The sequence below is a fragment of the Leuciscus leuciscus genome, assembly GCF_965113295.1.
Source record: "Leuciscus leuciscus genome assembly, chromosome: 20".
In the NCBI taxonomy this organism is placed as follows: Eukaryota; Metazoa; Chordata; class Actinopteri; order Cypriniformes; family Leuciscidae; genus Leuciscus; species Leuciscus leuciscus.
In genome coordinates, this window is record NC_138744.1 from 35,428,191 (window position 1) to 35,446,876 (window position 18,686).

The window sequence follows — 18,686 nt, forward strand, 5'->3', positions numbered from 1 at the left end:
TCTGGACCCAAACTTTTATACATAAAATTTTACTTTAATGTAAAAAAAAAATTGTTTCAATTGCTGTATTTGTAAACGCCCCTAAGTATTCTGTGAAAAGAGCCAAATGTGGAATGGACTAATGAAATACTTTTGAAAAAGCATAATAATGTTAAGGCATTTTGATACAACATGGAACCGAATGATCAAGATTCTTATACTACGGTATTTACTGGGCTTGCTGGGATAGTCTGTGTTACAGGTGTTACACAGGATTCCTGGTGATGATGAATTCGAGTGAAAGTGAAGCGAGCATGCATTCAAAAGTGATTACCGTTATCATTAATAACTGGTGTTGTTGCAAGTTTATATACCGGTGGAAAAATGTCCTCACCGTGACATCTCTAGTACTTACAAGGAAGGCTACATTAAAATAAAAAAAATCACCATGGCATAAGAGCTGTGTCAAAGGCAAGGTTCACATAATTGGTTGCCTTTAATGCTGATAAGATCAAACACAGAATACCAATTAATGATTAATAAGTCCCCGCCAAAGCCAAACAGAGGGAACATTCAATCAGCCGATGCTTTACAGTTGTTGAGGTCTGAGATTCCCTAGGCCTAGGGCATCGGTTCCCAACAGGGGGGTCGCGGCCCACAAAAGGGGCCTCAGCGAGCTCTGTGGGGGGTTGCGTCATATTTTGAAAAGTTTTGAGCAATTTGCATTAAAGTCCTTAACTTTTTTCTGTTCAAAATGTATATAATGAGCGAATTCATCATGAATCCATTTTCCAAACCGTGTTTTTGTCTTATCCTGAATCACTATGGTACACCTATAATAAGTGATTACATTGGGACTATTTTACCCTGGTTCGGATCGCTGCCGCTGCGGAGTAGCCCAGTACCTGCGTGACTCGTCATAGACGCACACAGAGAGAGAAGTAGTTCCGGCAACAATGTTCTTCCGAAAGACGCATTATTCTGTTAATAAACGCAAGTTTATTATCGCTCGCTATAGCGCCAAAAGCCTAAAAAATAAAGCCTCACATTGATAAAGCCTCACAAATAACATGCAAGTATTGAGGCCCCAGACAGAAGTCATTTAGTAATAGCCTATATTCATTCTTTTTTTACCTACACACAAGTGTGAATACTGATATTTTTGTTATTGCATTTAAAATAGGGCAAATGTATAGGCTACTCCTAGGCTTACGTTTTTAAATTACAAAGGGCCTACTAATGTTTTTGTTATTGTATTTTCAATATTATAGGCTATTATTTGTGCATAAACATATCTGTTTATAGTAAACATACCGTTTGTTTGAAAACAACATATTTTGTCATCCTTGCTGCAAGCTTACAAGAGCGAAAATATCATTAAATGTGAAGGGGGGCCCTAAAATATTTTCTTGGGAAAAAGGGGGTCTCAGACAAAGAAAAGGTTGGGAACCACTGCCCTAGGGTGTGTGTTCTTTTGGTCCGAAAAAAAAGAAACAAAACGCTTTTAGTCCTGGTTCACTTTAGGGGTTGAACGACTGTTATGACATCAAAGTCGAGTCGACGTTGACTAGTCACTCACGTCATTCATAAAAACACAAGAGATGGGACTGCTTTGCAACATGCCCCAATTTGCAATTTATTAGCAGAAAATGATACAGATGCTGACAGACAGTTCATAATATGTTGCAACTTAACGGTAAAGCAACAATAACTCCCGTTTTAGTGCAAACATTTTTTAGTGATGCATTATGTTGGCATAACAATGCCATTTATGCAAGATGGGCTGTAAGTAAGCCTACTCACTGTCACAGTCCTGCTCATTCACAGTTTTTACTTTTCGATCATGGTTTGCATGTTTAGTGAAGTTTCTAATTGACCGTTCGCAAAGACCCTCCCCCTTTAGTTACTGTTGCTATGTCCGACACAGTGAAATATACATCGTGGAGCAGAGAGGACACTGACAACGTGCTGACAGACAGGACAGAGCAGGTTACTTTTAATATGTAAACAAAGTCTCAACTTTCATATTTGGTCATTTTAAAAAAGAAATTTAAACAATAAATACCGTTTTGTGGCTCTTTAATGTATCGTGACAGATCGCTGTAGAGCCTCTTAAAGCTGCTCGTGAACCGATCATCTCTTCCTTCTAGTTAATTTATAGCATCAAATAAACATGAATATACATAAGAAGGAATGTTGTTTTAACTGCAGAAAGACGTCAGTACACTCCGTTATTCAAGTTCAAATCATCCAACGTCAATCTACTAACTCTCCTGACTGCTTTGTTGGACAGAAATGGCGGATTCGGCGGATTATGATTGGTCAGATCGCCTGTCAATCAAACTCCCTGCGAAGGGTAAATTTACTGCTGTCGAGATGATTTGCATTCCTCACTTAACATTAGCGGATGCCTTTTCAGATGAGTGTGCATTGCACTTGTACTTTTGTTGTACTTCAGGACAGACTTACTTTCCAAGTGACATTTTTACAAGCTTCATCTTTAGTGAAGTATTTCCACACACTTGATGGTGACAATCATAGTGTCACATGATCAACGCGACTAGTCGACGTCAAGCTTAAAGCGTCACGGCATTGCATTAAGGTCGACTAGTCGACTAATCGGTTCAACCCCTAGTTCACTTGCACTCACACTGTCATTTTTAACACTGACCCTAAAGATACAAAACAAGAAAAAAGGCTTTTATGACGTATATTTTGCAACGGAACTTACCGAATATCCACAACTACGCTGTGTTCTGGGCTAACTGCGCTCGCTGTATGTGCGTAGCCGACATATGATGGTATTTAGACCAGCTCAGAACTCGTGAAGAGCTTATAAAACGTGTAAAGGAGTCAAAACAGCGTCAGGAATCCCTCCGTCACACACACAAACCAAGATCTGCTGCGAGGAGACGTGGATCTGACTGAACTGTGATGGGCAACATCACGACTATGACGAGAAAAAACAGGTGTGATTGAGAATTCTGTCCTTTTTAGGGTCGCATCATGTCCTGTTTTTGGTTCGTTTACATTTCTTTGGTCTGTGTTGTGTTCATATTTAATTCGAACCGCATCAGTTTGTTTGGAAGCGAACTGAGACTCATCTTTTCAGCGTCTCGGCCCGCTTGTTTGATGGCACCAGGGTTCAGATGGCAGCGTTCACAGCTTTATTCAAACGTATTCGTTTTAATCTAAATCTAAAATCTCTATTGTAATCCCACTGGTCAGGCCGGATCTCTATCCTGTCTGAGCCCTAATCATTTGATCAAACTAACGAGAGTTAACAGTGGGTGACACTGGTCTGGTGGAAAGACTAATATAAGCAGACACTTACACCACAGCCCAAACCAGTTTCACAGCCCGAGGTCACAGTTCACACAGATCACTTTAGAGGTAGCATGTAAGAATCGATGAAAGAATGCAAATGAGAAAACAGAATTAACAATGGACCAACTATCAGATAACCACGAGTGGCTGTAAACAGTTTTAACCAAAAGAAATGCAGAAATGGCTGCTTTTCCAGTCATTGTAGACAAAGAATTGAAAATGGTCTCCTGAAAGACTTGAATTCCTTCTTTGCTAAACAATCGACACAACACCAGAGCAATTAATGCATTCAAACCCTGCGGATCTCATTTAAATTGTTCTGATTAATTCATCTAAACATCACCTTTCTATCGGTTCGCTTTCAATTTCAGCCATGCCAATTAGCCCTGAGCGTGAGCTATAAATCAGGCCATATTGTGTTCACTACTCGCTGTCTTCAAGACGTGAGACCTGGCACTCACTCCCCATGATGAGCATTTATTAATAATGAAGTAACAGACTCTGAAACATTAATGTTAACCCTTGCAGAGGCGCCAGTGCATTTGGAGAGATGGCCTGTGATGTAAACACTAGGAATGGCCAAAGCTACAGCCGACAAGCAGAGGACAGGAGCCAATACAGCCAAACCGAGAAGAAAGTCAAGAGAAAAACCAAAGGGTTTAGGCAAATTCAGTCTGATACTCAATAGAACTCACATCACCCAAAGTAAAATGTTCAAAATGGGCCTAGTGAACACAAGCATGTGTTCACTTTAGGTAGTACAGATGACTATTTACATGCCATGTGGCTCTGTCAACCAGTTTACTGAGACACTGTCTACCATCCTGAACTACAGAATCCCATCGTCTCCAACACTCTGTCTCCTTGGTGACATCTCTGAAATCCACATCCCGCAAAAATTCCGGAATCCGTTGCTCATTTCTCTAGTTCTTGCTAAGAAAGTAGTCCTCCAAAATTCGAAATCTAAGAAAATTTGCAATATTAATCATTGGATTAATTTAATTTGAGAATATATTTCTATGGAAAAACATAATGAAAACAGAGGAAAGAAAATGTCAGCATTTGAAGACACCTGGTCTTCTTTTCTAACATTTCTAAATTTAACAAAAACCTAACTACAAACCAAGTACATTACCAGACATACACCTCTCTTCTACGCGTTGTAATATCACACTCTTCCTATCTCTTTTACGTTATTTATATAGGGCTTTTTTTTTTCTTTTTTTTTCTGCAGCTATCACTTTACACATAAAAAATAGGCATACACTATCTACACTTATGCATAACATGTTTTCCAACCCCTTTTAACAACGTAATTGTGACCACCTAATGTAAATCACTAATCGATCTACCCTAATACATCCCAGCGTCTGTCAACTGTACATTTTTTTCGGCCCTGATATTGTGCAGTCTCATTTCCTTCCGTTGTCTGTCTGTCACCTTGTTGTGTTTTAGGTGTTATGTGTTTCACTCTTTATGTGCTGCTTTAATTCCCCATGCCCTTATAAGGATCCAGGGTCTAACTAAAACATAGTGAAAGATTATGGTAGGACAACAGTTAAATGCACTGAATATAAATGTAATTTGAATGTATGTACTTAAAAAAATATATTGGCTTACAAAAAAATTAAAACAAAATAAAATTTTCTGCTACTCAAAATACATACATATATTTGCTCTAACACGCAATAAAAATGTAGCCATGTAGCCAGGACAAGTAAAAAAAAAAAAAAAAAAATAAAAAAAATAAAAATCACATTAACTTCTTCACATAAACCTATATATTTGACTTTATAAGTCTAACATTATACTATATAATGTAGTGCATGAAACTTCTGGACTAATTTTTGATTGACAGATGTGCTCACTATGAATTGTTGTACAGAAAAAAATCTGGGAAAGGATTCTTCTAAATTAATAAAGTCCAATTTGCTCTAACAGCCAGTGAAAATTTCACCTTTAATCATATCAGTGAATAATGACTTAAATGTCTCTTCCTCACATAAACCTGTAGCATGACTTCTGAAGAATATACAATATAATATGCTTGATTCCTCTGACTAATGTATGATTGACAGATGTGTTCACTAGTATGAACTGTTCTGAGAAGATCTGAGAGAAAATTCTTTAAATAAATAAATCAAAGTTAAATTTGCTTTAACATCCAGTGAAAAAGTAGCCACTAAAATTCTTATGAGTGAATAATTGTATAAATTTGTGTCTCGTCCACACATAATAAACCTATATGACTTCAGAACTCATGCTATAGTTGAGTCTTCTGGATTCATTTATGATTGACAGATGTGCTTGGTTGACTCATCCAGTAATGAAACAAGTAATTATGAGTGAGTCATTGAATCATATAAGCAAACCAATAAAAAAAAAAAAAGTATTAGGCCTATTCATTTAAATTAATGCAACGTTTTTAAATTGACTGAAGCATTTAAAATTTTGTCGAACCTCTAGTAAATCACTTGCTATTTTGTTTGTCTGTTCGGAATCATGGGAAAATCGTGATCTCTATTTAAAATTTTCCCAGAATCGTGCAGCTCAAGATGCCTCACAATGTAAATGCGCTCCTGCTGAGAATGAGAATTGAGATGTCCCTAAAACAACACTGCGGCTGAAGAGCAGAACGCTTCAGACTCCTGCGAGGAGAGTGTGTGTGTCAGGAAGCTAAAACTGTCATGTCAAATAACCTCTCACTCACACACACACGCTCTTCTGAAACAGGAAGGACTCAGCATTGGCACATACCTGACCTCATCTTCCCTCTTCGCCAACATGTTCCTCTCCTCGCACATCATACGACTGCGGTATTTCCCCAAAACATAATGATTTTCCATTTACACTCAAACCTTCGACAACAATCGCCACCTTATGCACAACTCGCTTCCCCATCCATAATAACTCACTCGGGAAGTAAAACATTATTTAAAGGGGTGGTATGATGCCATTTCTCAAGATGTAAAATAAGTCTTTGATGTCCCCAGAGTGTGTGTGTGAAGTTTTAGCTCAAAATACCCCACAGATATTTTTATATAGCATGTTAAAATTGTCAATTTTTGAGGGTGAGCAAAAACGCACCGTTTTGTGTCTGTTCCTTTAAATGCAAATGAGCTGCTGCTCCCGGCACAGGGGGCGGAGCTTTAACAGCTTGCATTCACACAGACATGCGCTGAAAATGTCAAAAACTTTTAGCCTTTTATGTTCAAACCGGATTCAGACAATGATGGAGAGACTCAAGAAGAAGTGACAACATGTAGAAGCAACAGGACATTTCTGAATGGTTAGTTGATGAATTTATGTATCTTATGTGTAGTTATCTTCTACTCATTGATTAGCATATTCTGTCTTGATAATCTATAAATCGTGTTCAGGGGGCGGGGTTTATGTAAATTCTAGGGTTGGTGATGTCACTAACCCGGGAGGAATGTGGTGTAGTCTAGTGTTGCACGGTGTACCGATACTTCAAAAGTATCGCGATACTCGGAAATTAAAAACGTCACGATACCTAAATTTATCAGTATCGATACTCAAAAAAAAAAAAAAAAAACGCCTCCCATATGGACGTCTGTGTTTTTTTCCTGACGCACGCAGCAAAGAACCTGCCGCTGTCAGTGTCATGTGAAAAAACACTACAGCGAGATGGCTGCATGTCCGAGCACAAGTGGTCCACGACTCGTAGAAATAGATGACGCGAGGAGTGACATATGGAAGTACGTTGCCTACCTTTCTCTGTTGCACGGTGAACCGATACTTCAAAAGTAAATCGGAAATGAAAAACGTCACGATTCCTTAATTTATTAGTATCGATACTTCTAAGAAAGACCGCCTTCCAGATTTGTAATGCCGGCGACACACTGACTGCGTGTCGTGTCCGTTTTTATTTCGGCTCCCATGTTAACTGCCTGCGTGACACACGCGTCTGGGCGCAGCTCGAGACGCGCGGAAAACGTGTGCATGCTAGAAATAGAACCGACGCCTATTTTTCACGCGACACGCAAGCGTGTTGGAAGCGTTTCCAGGCAAAATAGAATAGGAAAAGATGTTTCTATGTCATTTTGACACGAATACATATTAATAAATGACATTTTGATGTTTGAAAGTTTTGACATAAATACAATATAAATGTATTCTGTAGCCTATTTTGCCGTCAACATTGCCGACGTTGTCTTTGCTGCTATTGCTATATATTTATGTTTAACATGAAGTATAGGCCTTCCACAACTCTCTCCCCACATGTCAAATATATCACCAATGAGGCTTATCATATGTTACCAATATTAAACATTGTTTAATATAATCGCTGTTCATATTTTTATTCAAAGTTCAGAATCAAGATAAAGCTCTTATGTTTCTTATGATAAATGAGATAATGCTGCTAAATTTATAAAAAATTTTACCTTGAATGTCATTGCTCTAATTTATTTTTTATATTTTTATATTTCATATTTTGTTCAAATGTTTAATATATCTGCTGTTCATATGTTCATTTATTAGTGTGTTATATGATTAGAATGTTGTCCCGGTTTTAAAATAAAGCACAGCAATGATATTTGAGAGTGTTTCTCCCTTTTCAGGAAAAGTATCGAAATCGCAATACTTGACTTGGTATCGGTATCGAAACAATAATTTTGGTATCGTGACAACACTAGTGTAGTCCCTACCAGCCGTTTGTTGTCGTCCTTAAAAAGCGATTTCTTTAAAAGCAAATATCTCCCTTTGCTTTGAACTTTGAGCGTTGTAACTTTGCAGATGTTGTTTATGCTCAAACAGCAACATTACACACTAACTAAAGTTAGAAAAGTCAAATCATAATCAATAAACTTTAATAAACCATATATACCCACCCCAAATCAAGCAGAACCAGTGCAGTACGTACACTTGGGTCAGAGACAAAATGTAAAAAAAGTAATAGTGACTTTTTATCTCGCAATTCTGACTTTATAATGCAATAGTTTTAATAGTTTATATAATCGCAATTCTAACATTAACACACACAATTGCGAGTTTATATCACACAGTTCTGATGAAAAAAGTCAGAATTATGAGATAAAAAATAAATAAAAATAAAATATTTTTAAAAAATCGCAATTACCTTTTTTATTTTTTTATTTTGTGGTGGAAACAAGCTTCCATTGGTTTCATCTGATGGCAAGCATGTAAGAATCTCAGTTCAGCACTGTTCTGGTCTCAGACGGCACACCATCAGCACTCTGATGCATGCATGCATAAATACAGACAAAAACTGATGCTGTAAAACTGCCCAGGAACCCACAGACAGTTGTTGTCAGGATAAACTGCAATCTAGACCAGACTTTATGCTGGCAGCGAGAGTGAAACACTGTTCTGTTGACTGTGCACATAAAGTGGGATGCGTGTAGAGATTTGAGCAACTTGGTCACAGTGTGGAAAGGAAATATTTACACTGGTAAACGGAGTAGCGTGAGAACAGAGAAGAAACTTCCCCTGGGCAGAGGGTAATTTAAAAAACTAATTCAAAGCCAGTGGACACGCACCTCAAGCCATTTAAAAGCGCGGTGGAAAAAAAAGGAAAAAACTCCAACATCCCCCACCGGTACAGGTGATACAGGTATTACAGGCGTTGTCACACGTCGACTAACTGTAAAACACTTCATCACCATTACATCCCTAGACTCCAGTGGTTTAATCCTATGAAATTGATTTTTAAAACAAAAAAAAACACAATGTACAAAATATTAATCTCAGACGTATGTTCAAATAACGTCTCCTCTCGCGTCAACACGTGAAAATCTTGTGAACGCTTATTGGAGATTAATATTTTAATAGGTAAACTAGGCTATGTTTTTTGCACAAAACACTCGCGTCGCTTCATAAAATTGAGGTTGCACCACTGGAGTCACATGGATTAATGATGTCTTTACTACCTTTCTAGGGCTTGAAAGTGGTAGTTGCGTAGACTGTCAATGGACAAGAGTAGACTTTTTTTATCAAAAAGATCTTCCTTTGTGTTCAGAAGATGAATGAAAGTCTTACAGGTTTGGAACAACAAGTGTGTGAGTAATTAATGACAGAATGTTTAATTGTTGGGTGAACTAACCCTTTAAGGGGTCTCTCTGGGCTGATGAGGTCACCACATATTATAGGCTATAGGTCACCACACAGGTCATAGGTCATACACACGCACAAATATTATGACACTGAATATAGAAATCTAAACATACTCACCCAATTTCATCAAGGAAGCCAGCAGAACCCATAATGAGATCTCAAAGGGCACCCGGACGTGGTCATAATCAAAAGACAGAACCGGGAAGTTTTTCTTGATGTTACTGGTGTGATTTCCATCGCCTCCGTGTTTCGGGAGTCCGTGATCTCCCGGGTGGGACATCCCGTGATCGGTGCTCGTGTCTGGAGAGCTGGCGGCCCCTCCGATGGGCATCAAACTGCCCACCAGGAGCCCCAGGACAACGATGAACATCTTCATCTCCATGACAGTTGTGCGTTTCAGAAGATGAGAGGAATCAAGCTCCTCCAGATACACGAATAACACGATATTATCTGACCAGATCTGTCGATGCTCTAACTAGCTTTATAGTGAAGTTCCTTTTTAACCTTCTCGATAGTTCCTGGATCATCTTCTGACTTCGGATTGACTTAAATCTTTAAGGCTCTTTGGTTTCCTACTTCCTGGACTCTTGGATAAAGCACTTAAAACACCCTCTTCCAGGTGAAGAGAAAACCAGGAAATACAGACGTGTGTGTGAGTGTGTGTGTGGGCTATTTACCTGCATATAAACTAGGAAACATATGCGGGTATATATCCTCAGATAAATAGATTTGTGTTAGTAGATTCCCTCAAAGCATTACACTAAAAGGTAGAAATGATGTCGTCCTCCATCATCATCCTCATCCTCATCACCATCAGCCCCTCAGAAACACTGTATGAAAAAGGACACTCAATGACAACTCCAAAACACTCCTCATCGATACAGTCCAAAGCCTCCAGTCACGTTTTCTTCATGTTGCTGGTTTGCTCTTCTGATAACATCTCAACCTGCGGTCCTGTCCCGATCACGGATGACAAGAAAAGTCTTTTAACTACGAATGACGTTTCTGTGTTCGCGGTATAGCGTCACGCGGGCATTTCAGCGCTCCTCAAAGAACTTATTCAGTGTCCTTGAGCGATTCAACTGAGCATTTCTCACACACGCCGACTCCTTTTCCCATGTCTGCAGTGCGTGATGCAGAACAAATATACGTACAGCCCCAAAAACACACCCTTTAGGCAGGTTTCGAAAAGTCGAAGGGAGGGGTCTCTTTCTCGGCCTGCAGCGGCACCCAGTGGAGAGGAGGGTCGCCGGGTTGCCATGACACGTCGAACTGGGGAATCCTTAAAGGGACAGTTCACCCCCCAAAACACATGAAAATTATGTCATTATTTACTCATTACTGTCATTAAGTCTTTCGTTCATCTTCGGAACACAAATTAAGATCTTTTAAATGAAATCTGAGGGCATTCTATCCCTCCATTGACAGGTACTCAACTACCACTTTGACGCTTTTAAAAAGTTCATAAAGAGATTGTAAAACTAATCCTTATGAATTGAGCAGTTGAGTCCGAATTTTCTAAAGAGACACGATCGCTTCATATGATGATCAGATTGAATTTTGGTGTTTCTTCACATCACCTGACATATCAGATGTGGGCTGTCAATGGCCTCCGAAGATGAATTAAAGTCTTATGGATTTGAAATGTAATTAATGACACATTATTTATTTTTTTGAGTCAACTATCCCTTAAAGGATAGAATTCGTCTCAAATAAAAATAAATAATAAATAAAAAAATAGTTATGCATTTTCTCACAACTCATGCAGTTTTAGACCCGTAGAAATGTCCTTCTTCGATGGGACACTAAAATACGTTAGTGTCACTCTTTTCCATATAGACCGAATTCGTGACCTTTGACTTCTGAAGTCAAGTTATAACGTTATATGATTAATAAACAGAACTTTAAGTCTGTATTACAGGAAACCTTGCCTTCTGCCGTTGTTTTAAAATGAATGGCATTGTTAACTGGCGAGACAGAAGTGATAGTTGTGATTCCTTGCATGTATATTATTTGAATGGATGTACAAAGGGAAAAACTTTCACGAAATAACAATTTTGCTCATACAAAGCTTTCAGATGGTTGGTTTTAAGGTGCCATTTTGTCATTTCACTTTCATTATATGGCAAAGAGAACAGTTACAAGTTATGTTTAATGCAAAAAAAAAATTAAGTAATGTATACTTTTCTATTATATTACTCAAGCAACCCCTAAAATGTATCTCAGTTTAAATGAATTTAGGTAGCATGCTTACTTTAGATATTACCTGGTTAATGATGATCAGACTCGTTTTTGTTTTATTTTATTATGCTGATACCTTAGTGTGCAAGAAAAATCTAATTATGTATAATGTTAAAAATCTCTTATTTAAAAAAAAAAAAAAGGGTTATTATTGTCAAGCAGACCTGGCAACCCTGCTTGCTTCGACAGGATGATTCGGTTAATTCAACAAAGTCACGGTTTATTGTTCACTCCTAATCTTTTGTTAGTCATACAACATTTCTTGTGCTGCTTTCCAAGAATCTGTGTGGTTCCCTCCCTCCGTACATCATGTCTGTACTGCAGTTTCACTGCACAGAAACTGGTTGTCCTTCATTCTCAGCTGAAGGAGAGTTAGAGCCAAAAATCTGCAATGCAGCTCGGCACACAGCCAGGAAAGTGCATTTTGTGTCTAAATTACTGTTATTGAATCTAAGACATATGGCATAAGACAAAAGTATTTTTAAATGAAACCACATGAACTAACAGTCACCAAAACAGCCAAATGAGGCCAACAGGTAGTTTCATAATCCTCTTATGACTTATGATCCAACTATCCACAAGTGGAACCAAGTAAACAACTCAGATAACTATAATCATGAGGAAGGAGAAGTTCGGATGACTCACTGGTGTACAAAAGATCTAATGTTTGTATCATGCATTTACCTGAATCGTTTGGCCACGGTTTTATTATAATTAGATACAATTAACCACCCATTTGTTTAAAGAAAATCTGTTATTATAAGCTGACTGTTTATTATCCCTTACGTATATCTTTACTCACTGTATTCCGAAACATGATATCCTCGTGTCCAGACAAAACCAGTCACATCTTCCCTAATGTGATTTGTGTGTTGCCTGAAGATAGATGGAAAACACGACTGACTGAATGAATAAACAATAGAATTAATGTCTGCACATACTGATCAGGGAACAGAAACCTGAAGAGGAAAGATGCAAAAGGTCACAAACAAACAGTAATTCTTACTAAAACGAGTACAGGTCATATTTCACGCCGGAATAAAAAAATAAAATAAAAAACGGAACCCATTTACACTCATTTATTTACCAAATGAGGACGTCCCTAAAGGAGGATTTTGGAGATTTTGTCAGGTTTTGGTCACTTCTGGGAACACACACACACACACACACACACACACACACACACACACACACATTCATTCATTCATTACATGAAGAAACAGAAAAACTGAGACAGACTAAATTCAGAAGAAATGCAACGTTTCCAAAATGCCATCCTGCAAAGCTACTGAGAAAAGCTCAAAACACACACACACACACACACACACACACACACACACACACACACACACACACACACACACACACACACACACACACACACACACACACACACACACACACACACACACACACACACACACACAAACACACACTTACTTACGCATGCCTAAAATGCTGTAAAGTGAGGATGCTTTCAAAAATAATGTCATAAATAGATTTTTTTAAACAATTAACATATATATGCATTACATTTTTTCATGAACATTAAACACATTTAACACATTTTCTAACACACGACTGTAGTTGTGTTCGGATGTTTTATTTTAATATCTTAATATTAAAGTTTTTACTTACATTTTACTAAAAATGCTGGGTTGTTTCAACCCAAATTTGGGTCAACTATGGACAAACATTTTTACATTTTTAACCACATGTTTGGGTTTGTTCATATTTGACCCAAAATTGGGTTAAAACAACCCAACATTTTATAGAGTGCATATAATGCCAGGCAGAAATAGCTGACCTCGTATTCAACCGTCAGCCGGCAGATCTTTGGGCCTTGACTTTAACATTAAGAGGTTTCTCTGTATCCTGCAATTGTCTGTTTTCTGTTGTGGCTGCTTGAGCTTTTCATGAGCTAAAATAGTTTCACTGTGATTTCAAGCGGCATCAAACACAGAAAATGAATAGACACGAGCTGGAGAGGTCAGAGGAAAAACATGGCAGATTTTATTGAGTCTTAAATGCATGCATGTTTATTCTTGTGACTTGATTATTGCATTGAATTCAAAGACTAAAAAGGTCTTGCATTGCGATCCATGTCAAAGGACTGACAAACAATCCTAACCTTACATTACAGGAACACTGGAACATAGTTAACGACTTTTTAAGGTTAGGGTTAGGGTTATTTTTGCTCAAACTAAAACCATAAAAAAAACTTTCATTATTTGAAATAAAATAAACTAAAATAAATATATAAAAACATTTAACTTCAGCTAATTTTATTTAGTTGAAGTAATACAATATATCTATAATGAAATAAAGTAAAAAATAAAACTTAAAAACTATGTAGACATTAAAAATAATACCGTTTTTTTCAACCGCTTACACATAAAATCCTTACTTGTCACACAATTCCTGAAACTTGACACTCAAACACCAGAACCACACACTAAATCTGCAAAACCATACAGCAATTGTTTGCCTTCGACTCAGTTTTCAATTTCATAAAACACTTTTTTCAAACCACAACACACAATTATCTATAACACACACAACAATCTAACAGGAATTATCTTGATTTCCTTTTTCAAACACAATCACATTTCCACAGAAATTCATCAGAGCCTCACATACACTCCTCACACACACACTCACACACACTCCTCACATGTGCAAACACTCATCGCTTTACTGAACACCAACCAATCATGGCTTTAGAATAAGCCTATAAATAGGTCAAAGGTCAAATTATAGGTTTTACGGACTGTGCAATACTGTATTCACAACCGCAATAAAGTGCGTATCAAATGCACGTGAAAACTGCGTATCATATGCACGGAAAAACTCATTTTCGCATATTAATTGCACGATAAACACAATGCGTGCTATAGAGACGCATTTTCATGAGATCAGGCTGGATTGTGATATTTTGTGCTTCATTTTGCAAGAGATGTGAGGCATTTTGCATTTTGTGTGTGCAATTCTTGTATTTGTGTGAAAAGTTTTGAAAAAAAGAGGCAAAGTTTTAAAAATGTGTGTAAGCAGTGACAAAAAGAAGACAAAAACAGTCTTAAAAGTTAAAATGGCAGTTCAAAATGAAAGTTAAAATGAAAACAGAAAATATAATATAAAATATTAACACAAACTACACTGTAAAAAATAGTTCACTTTGAAATTAATTTTTGGTATGTTTTAGCTTACCTCAAGGGCATCCAAGATGTAGGTGTCTTTTTTTCCGCAGTAGTTTCAATTTTGATATTTTTAGGTCAAACCGTTCTTGTCTGTCAGTCATATAATGCAGGTCTATGGTCACGGTCTCAAAACACAAGCACAGAGTCCAAATTAAAACAATTCCCCGTCGTCCAAATTAAACAATTCCCCATCGTAAGTACACATTGATGGCCTAAGACACGAAACGAGCGGTTTGTGTGAGAAAACGAACAGTTTTTATATCGTTTTTACCTCTTGAACTCAGCCACGTCCAAGTGATCTGAGAGCGCGGGCGGGTATAGATATATACACTAGATGTCGCCTTGGTTACGGTTTCGCAGTGCTGTTTGAGACCGTGACCATAGACCTGCATTATATGACTGACAGACAAGAACGGTTTGACCTAAAAATATCAAAATTGAAACTACTGCGGAAAAAAAGACACCTACATCTTGGATGCCCTTGAGGTAAGCTAAAACATACCAAAATTTAATTTCAAAGTGAACTATCCCTTTAAACACAACACAACACAACACAACGCATGATTCAAAATACAGGTAAAACTGTATTTAAAAAAAAAAGAAGAAAAAAGATATAATTCCTATCCTTCATATTTAACAGTACATCGAGCCCTATTTGCAGACTTTTTAAAGTGTATAAATCAGTGTTACTAAAATAAAACCAAACAAACATGCAAAGAAATAAGCGAGATTCACATCATCATCTATTCCTTCCTCAGAGACCTGTAATTAATACATTGGCGACGTATTTTAATCGATTGCTTAAACACTATAACCAGGCTTTTGAACTAAAATTTCAAAACCATAATGCCATTTATCAGAAAGCACAGCCATTTCCCTAAACTTTAAACACTATTCCCTGTTTTGACACATGAGTCAGATTTGTTGAATTGTCACTACAAAACTCTACACACAAATCCCTTCATTTCTCATTGCCTAGACCATGTTGTCATGTATAAAGCATTAGCATTCAATATTGTTCAGGAGGAGGAGGAAGAAGAGGAAGGGGAAGGGGAAGAGGAAGGGGAAGAGGAAGGCCAAAGAGACAAGCAGTGCCACTCTAGTTGCCCATGTATTTGTCCATGAGTATGAGGGAGTCTGGGCAACGAGTTCAGCCAAACTAGAACCACAAGCAACATAACTTACCAGTTTTGGAAATGTTGTTTTGAATTTATTGCACCAGTGTGTAAGACTATGTTGTAGTGTGTGTGTTTGTGAGGGCTTGAGTGTCCTGTCTGAGGGCAAAGTTTGGTTTTTCAGCAAGAGTGAATGGTTTTGAGCGTAGAGCTTCATTTTGACCTGAAAATAGGATGTTTGGGGAACTGGGTGAGACGTTGTGGATTTTTGTTCACTGTTTTGAGAATACGAGGCATAGTTTCAAGAAATGTGTTTAATCAATCGAGAAAAACTGAATTATTATTATTATTATTATAAAACAAAATGTTTTTAGAAAGACTCTGATTCTAGTTCGAAAAATATTTAGAAAAACATGAAATAGTTGAGCACTAAAGCCTCAGTTGCATTTTTGTAATATTCTTCTTTGTACAGGATCAGGGAAGGGTTGAGTCGGGACCCTCGGGGCGTGAGAATGCAGGAGAAATGTGTGTGTCTTTAAAAGGTCTTCTGGTGTGTGTGTGTGTGTGTGTGTGTGAGCGACAGGAAATGAAGAAATGGCCATGTGACATTAGCTAACTTCTAAAGACAGTTATGAGATTTGTGAAATGTTTTGCACGTCTATAGTATCACAGGGGGATTGTAATGTCAGGCCAACTCATTTCAGAATATATATGCAATATTTCTTAGCTTTTTGCAACAATTTAGTCTCACTGGGAACAAATACTGACTTGCAAGAAGCATTTCAACTAAAACACTCATCTGTCAGATTGAAACAGCAGTGTGTGTAAAGCTGTTCCTTCTGGCCCATATTGAGGTCAAATGGTTGTTTTTGAAGCGACTGTTTTTCTCCACCGTGATCTTGCAGTAAACGCCGTGTGCACAAACAAGAACAACATCTTAAACCATGCGGAAAGGAAAGGCATCGAGTGTGTTCAACTCACAAGCCTTTATCAGCATCTTAAAATAGTTACTAATTTCATCCTGGATCAAAGTGTTTTGATGACATCATGGACAATTATGACAAATGTCTCTTTAGAAAAATGTCTCTGATAATAACAGACGACATGATTATATCCATGCCGTAATGTCTGAGAATACACATAACTCATAACTTCGTGTATTGAGGCAATATTTGATGATAGTTATGCAATTGCTAACTCCCACCACGGACTGGATGTTTTCTTTTAATACTGTAGCAGTATTAATAAGTTATGTTATTAATACAAAAAAAGTTATTAATACAGTTTTTTTTCCAATTGCTCACACACTAAACTGACATGCACAGCACAATTATTGAAACTGACACACCGAGAGCAAAACCTCTTCTCAAGTCTCCAAAAACACATTTTGCAATTCAAAATGGCACTTTTTAAACACACTGAACACATTCTCTGCATAACACACAACAATCTGACATAAAGTCACATGTTTGCCATTTCAAAATCAAAATGACACTCCATGATCTGATTGGCCGATACATGTGTCACCTGACCAAACACCTCAATGCTTAACTGTTACAGTTTTTCTCAATTGTTCACACACAAATACTGGTACTGGAGACACAATGACCACAACATGTAACTCATTCACCAATCCTGCTAAACTACAAGCACAATTCCTGCTTTACACTCAAACTGCAGTTCTAAAACACACCTTTTTCAAAACACTACACACAATTCTCTGCTTTTGGCACAATTTTCATGCAGAAAATCTCTTGTTTTCACAAGGAACACACTGCCATTCAAATATGCACACTGACTCATCACATGGGCAAACACCCGTCACACAGTTTTACAATTAGCAATCAGACCTTATAGCATAAAGGGCAACAGGTCAGCTCTTCAGTGGAGCAATGGAGGCCAACATTGGATTTTTTACTGTAACTGTATACAGTCAATTCTTCTGTTGCTTTGTATGTAGACCACAGTATGTACAACTTTGTGTTGGTTGGGATGTACACTGTGTACATTGTTTTTGTGGGAAAAATACAGTTTTTCTCAATTGATTAAACACATTTCTTGAAACTATGCCTCGTATTCTCTAAACTGTGAACACAAATCCACAACGTCTCACCCAGTTCCCCAAACATCCTATTTTCCAGGTCAAAAACCATTCACTCTTGCTGAAAAACCAAACTTTGCCCTCAGACAGGACACTCAAGCCCTCACAAACACACACAACATAGTCTTACACACTGGTGCAATAAATTCAAAACAACATTTCCAAAACTGGTAAGTTATGTTGCTTGTGGTTCCTCTTTTTTTTAAATATATATTTACGTAAGATGTGTGTGACCATCATATGACAGTAGAAGAGCACACACAAACCTTATTCTAATATTTAAGTGTATTGGAATGGTAAAGAATGTTGGTAGGTGACAGGAGGGCCTCCACTAAAGGAGACAATATAATGAACAAGTCTAAGAATGTTCCACATGTGGTTGAAATACCATCATTGTCCTAGAAAGATAACATTCTGGGAGTCAAGACTATAAAGGATGAAGGATGCCCTCCCTTCACTCACTGTCACACTCTGCAGCCGCTCTGTGTGACTGTACGACTGCTGGCCTTTTCTTGCAAGAAAATACACCTCATCAAAGACTATTGGAAATGTTTGTCTTTTATTCAGTGATAGAATTTTGTTTACCACCACTCCTCCCTGAAGGATCTCGAGGCGACGGTAAAGCGACTC

General features: G+C 37.7%; 1 protein-coding gene and 1 long non-coding RNA gene across 2 annotated transcripts in view; one reads left to right on the plus strand and one right to left on the minus strand.

Annotated features, from left to right (window-relative positions):
• Nucleotides 1–10,582, minus strand: part of slc9a1a (solute carrier family 9 member A1a) — a 69,459-nt gene extending 58,877 nt beyond the window's left edge. The window contains exon 1 of the mRNA XM_082149217.1: nt 9,520–10,582. Within this exon, the coding sequence (XP_082005343.1) occupies nt 9,520–9,784 (265 nt within the window). The 5' untranslated portion in view covers nt 9,785–10,582. The remainder of the gene's footprint in view (nt 1–9,519) is intronic.
• Nucleotides 1–18,686, plus strand: part of LOC309483423 — a 309,493-nt gene that overhangs the window by 227,066 nt on the left and 63,741 nt on the right. The window lies entirely within an intron of this gene.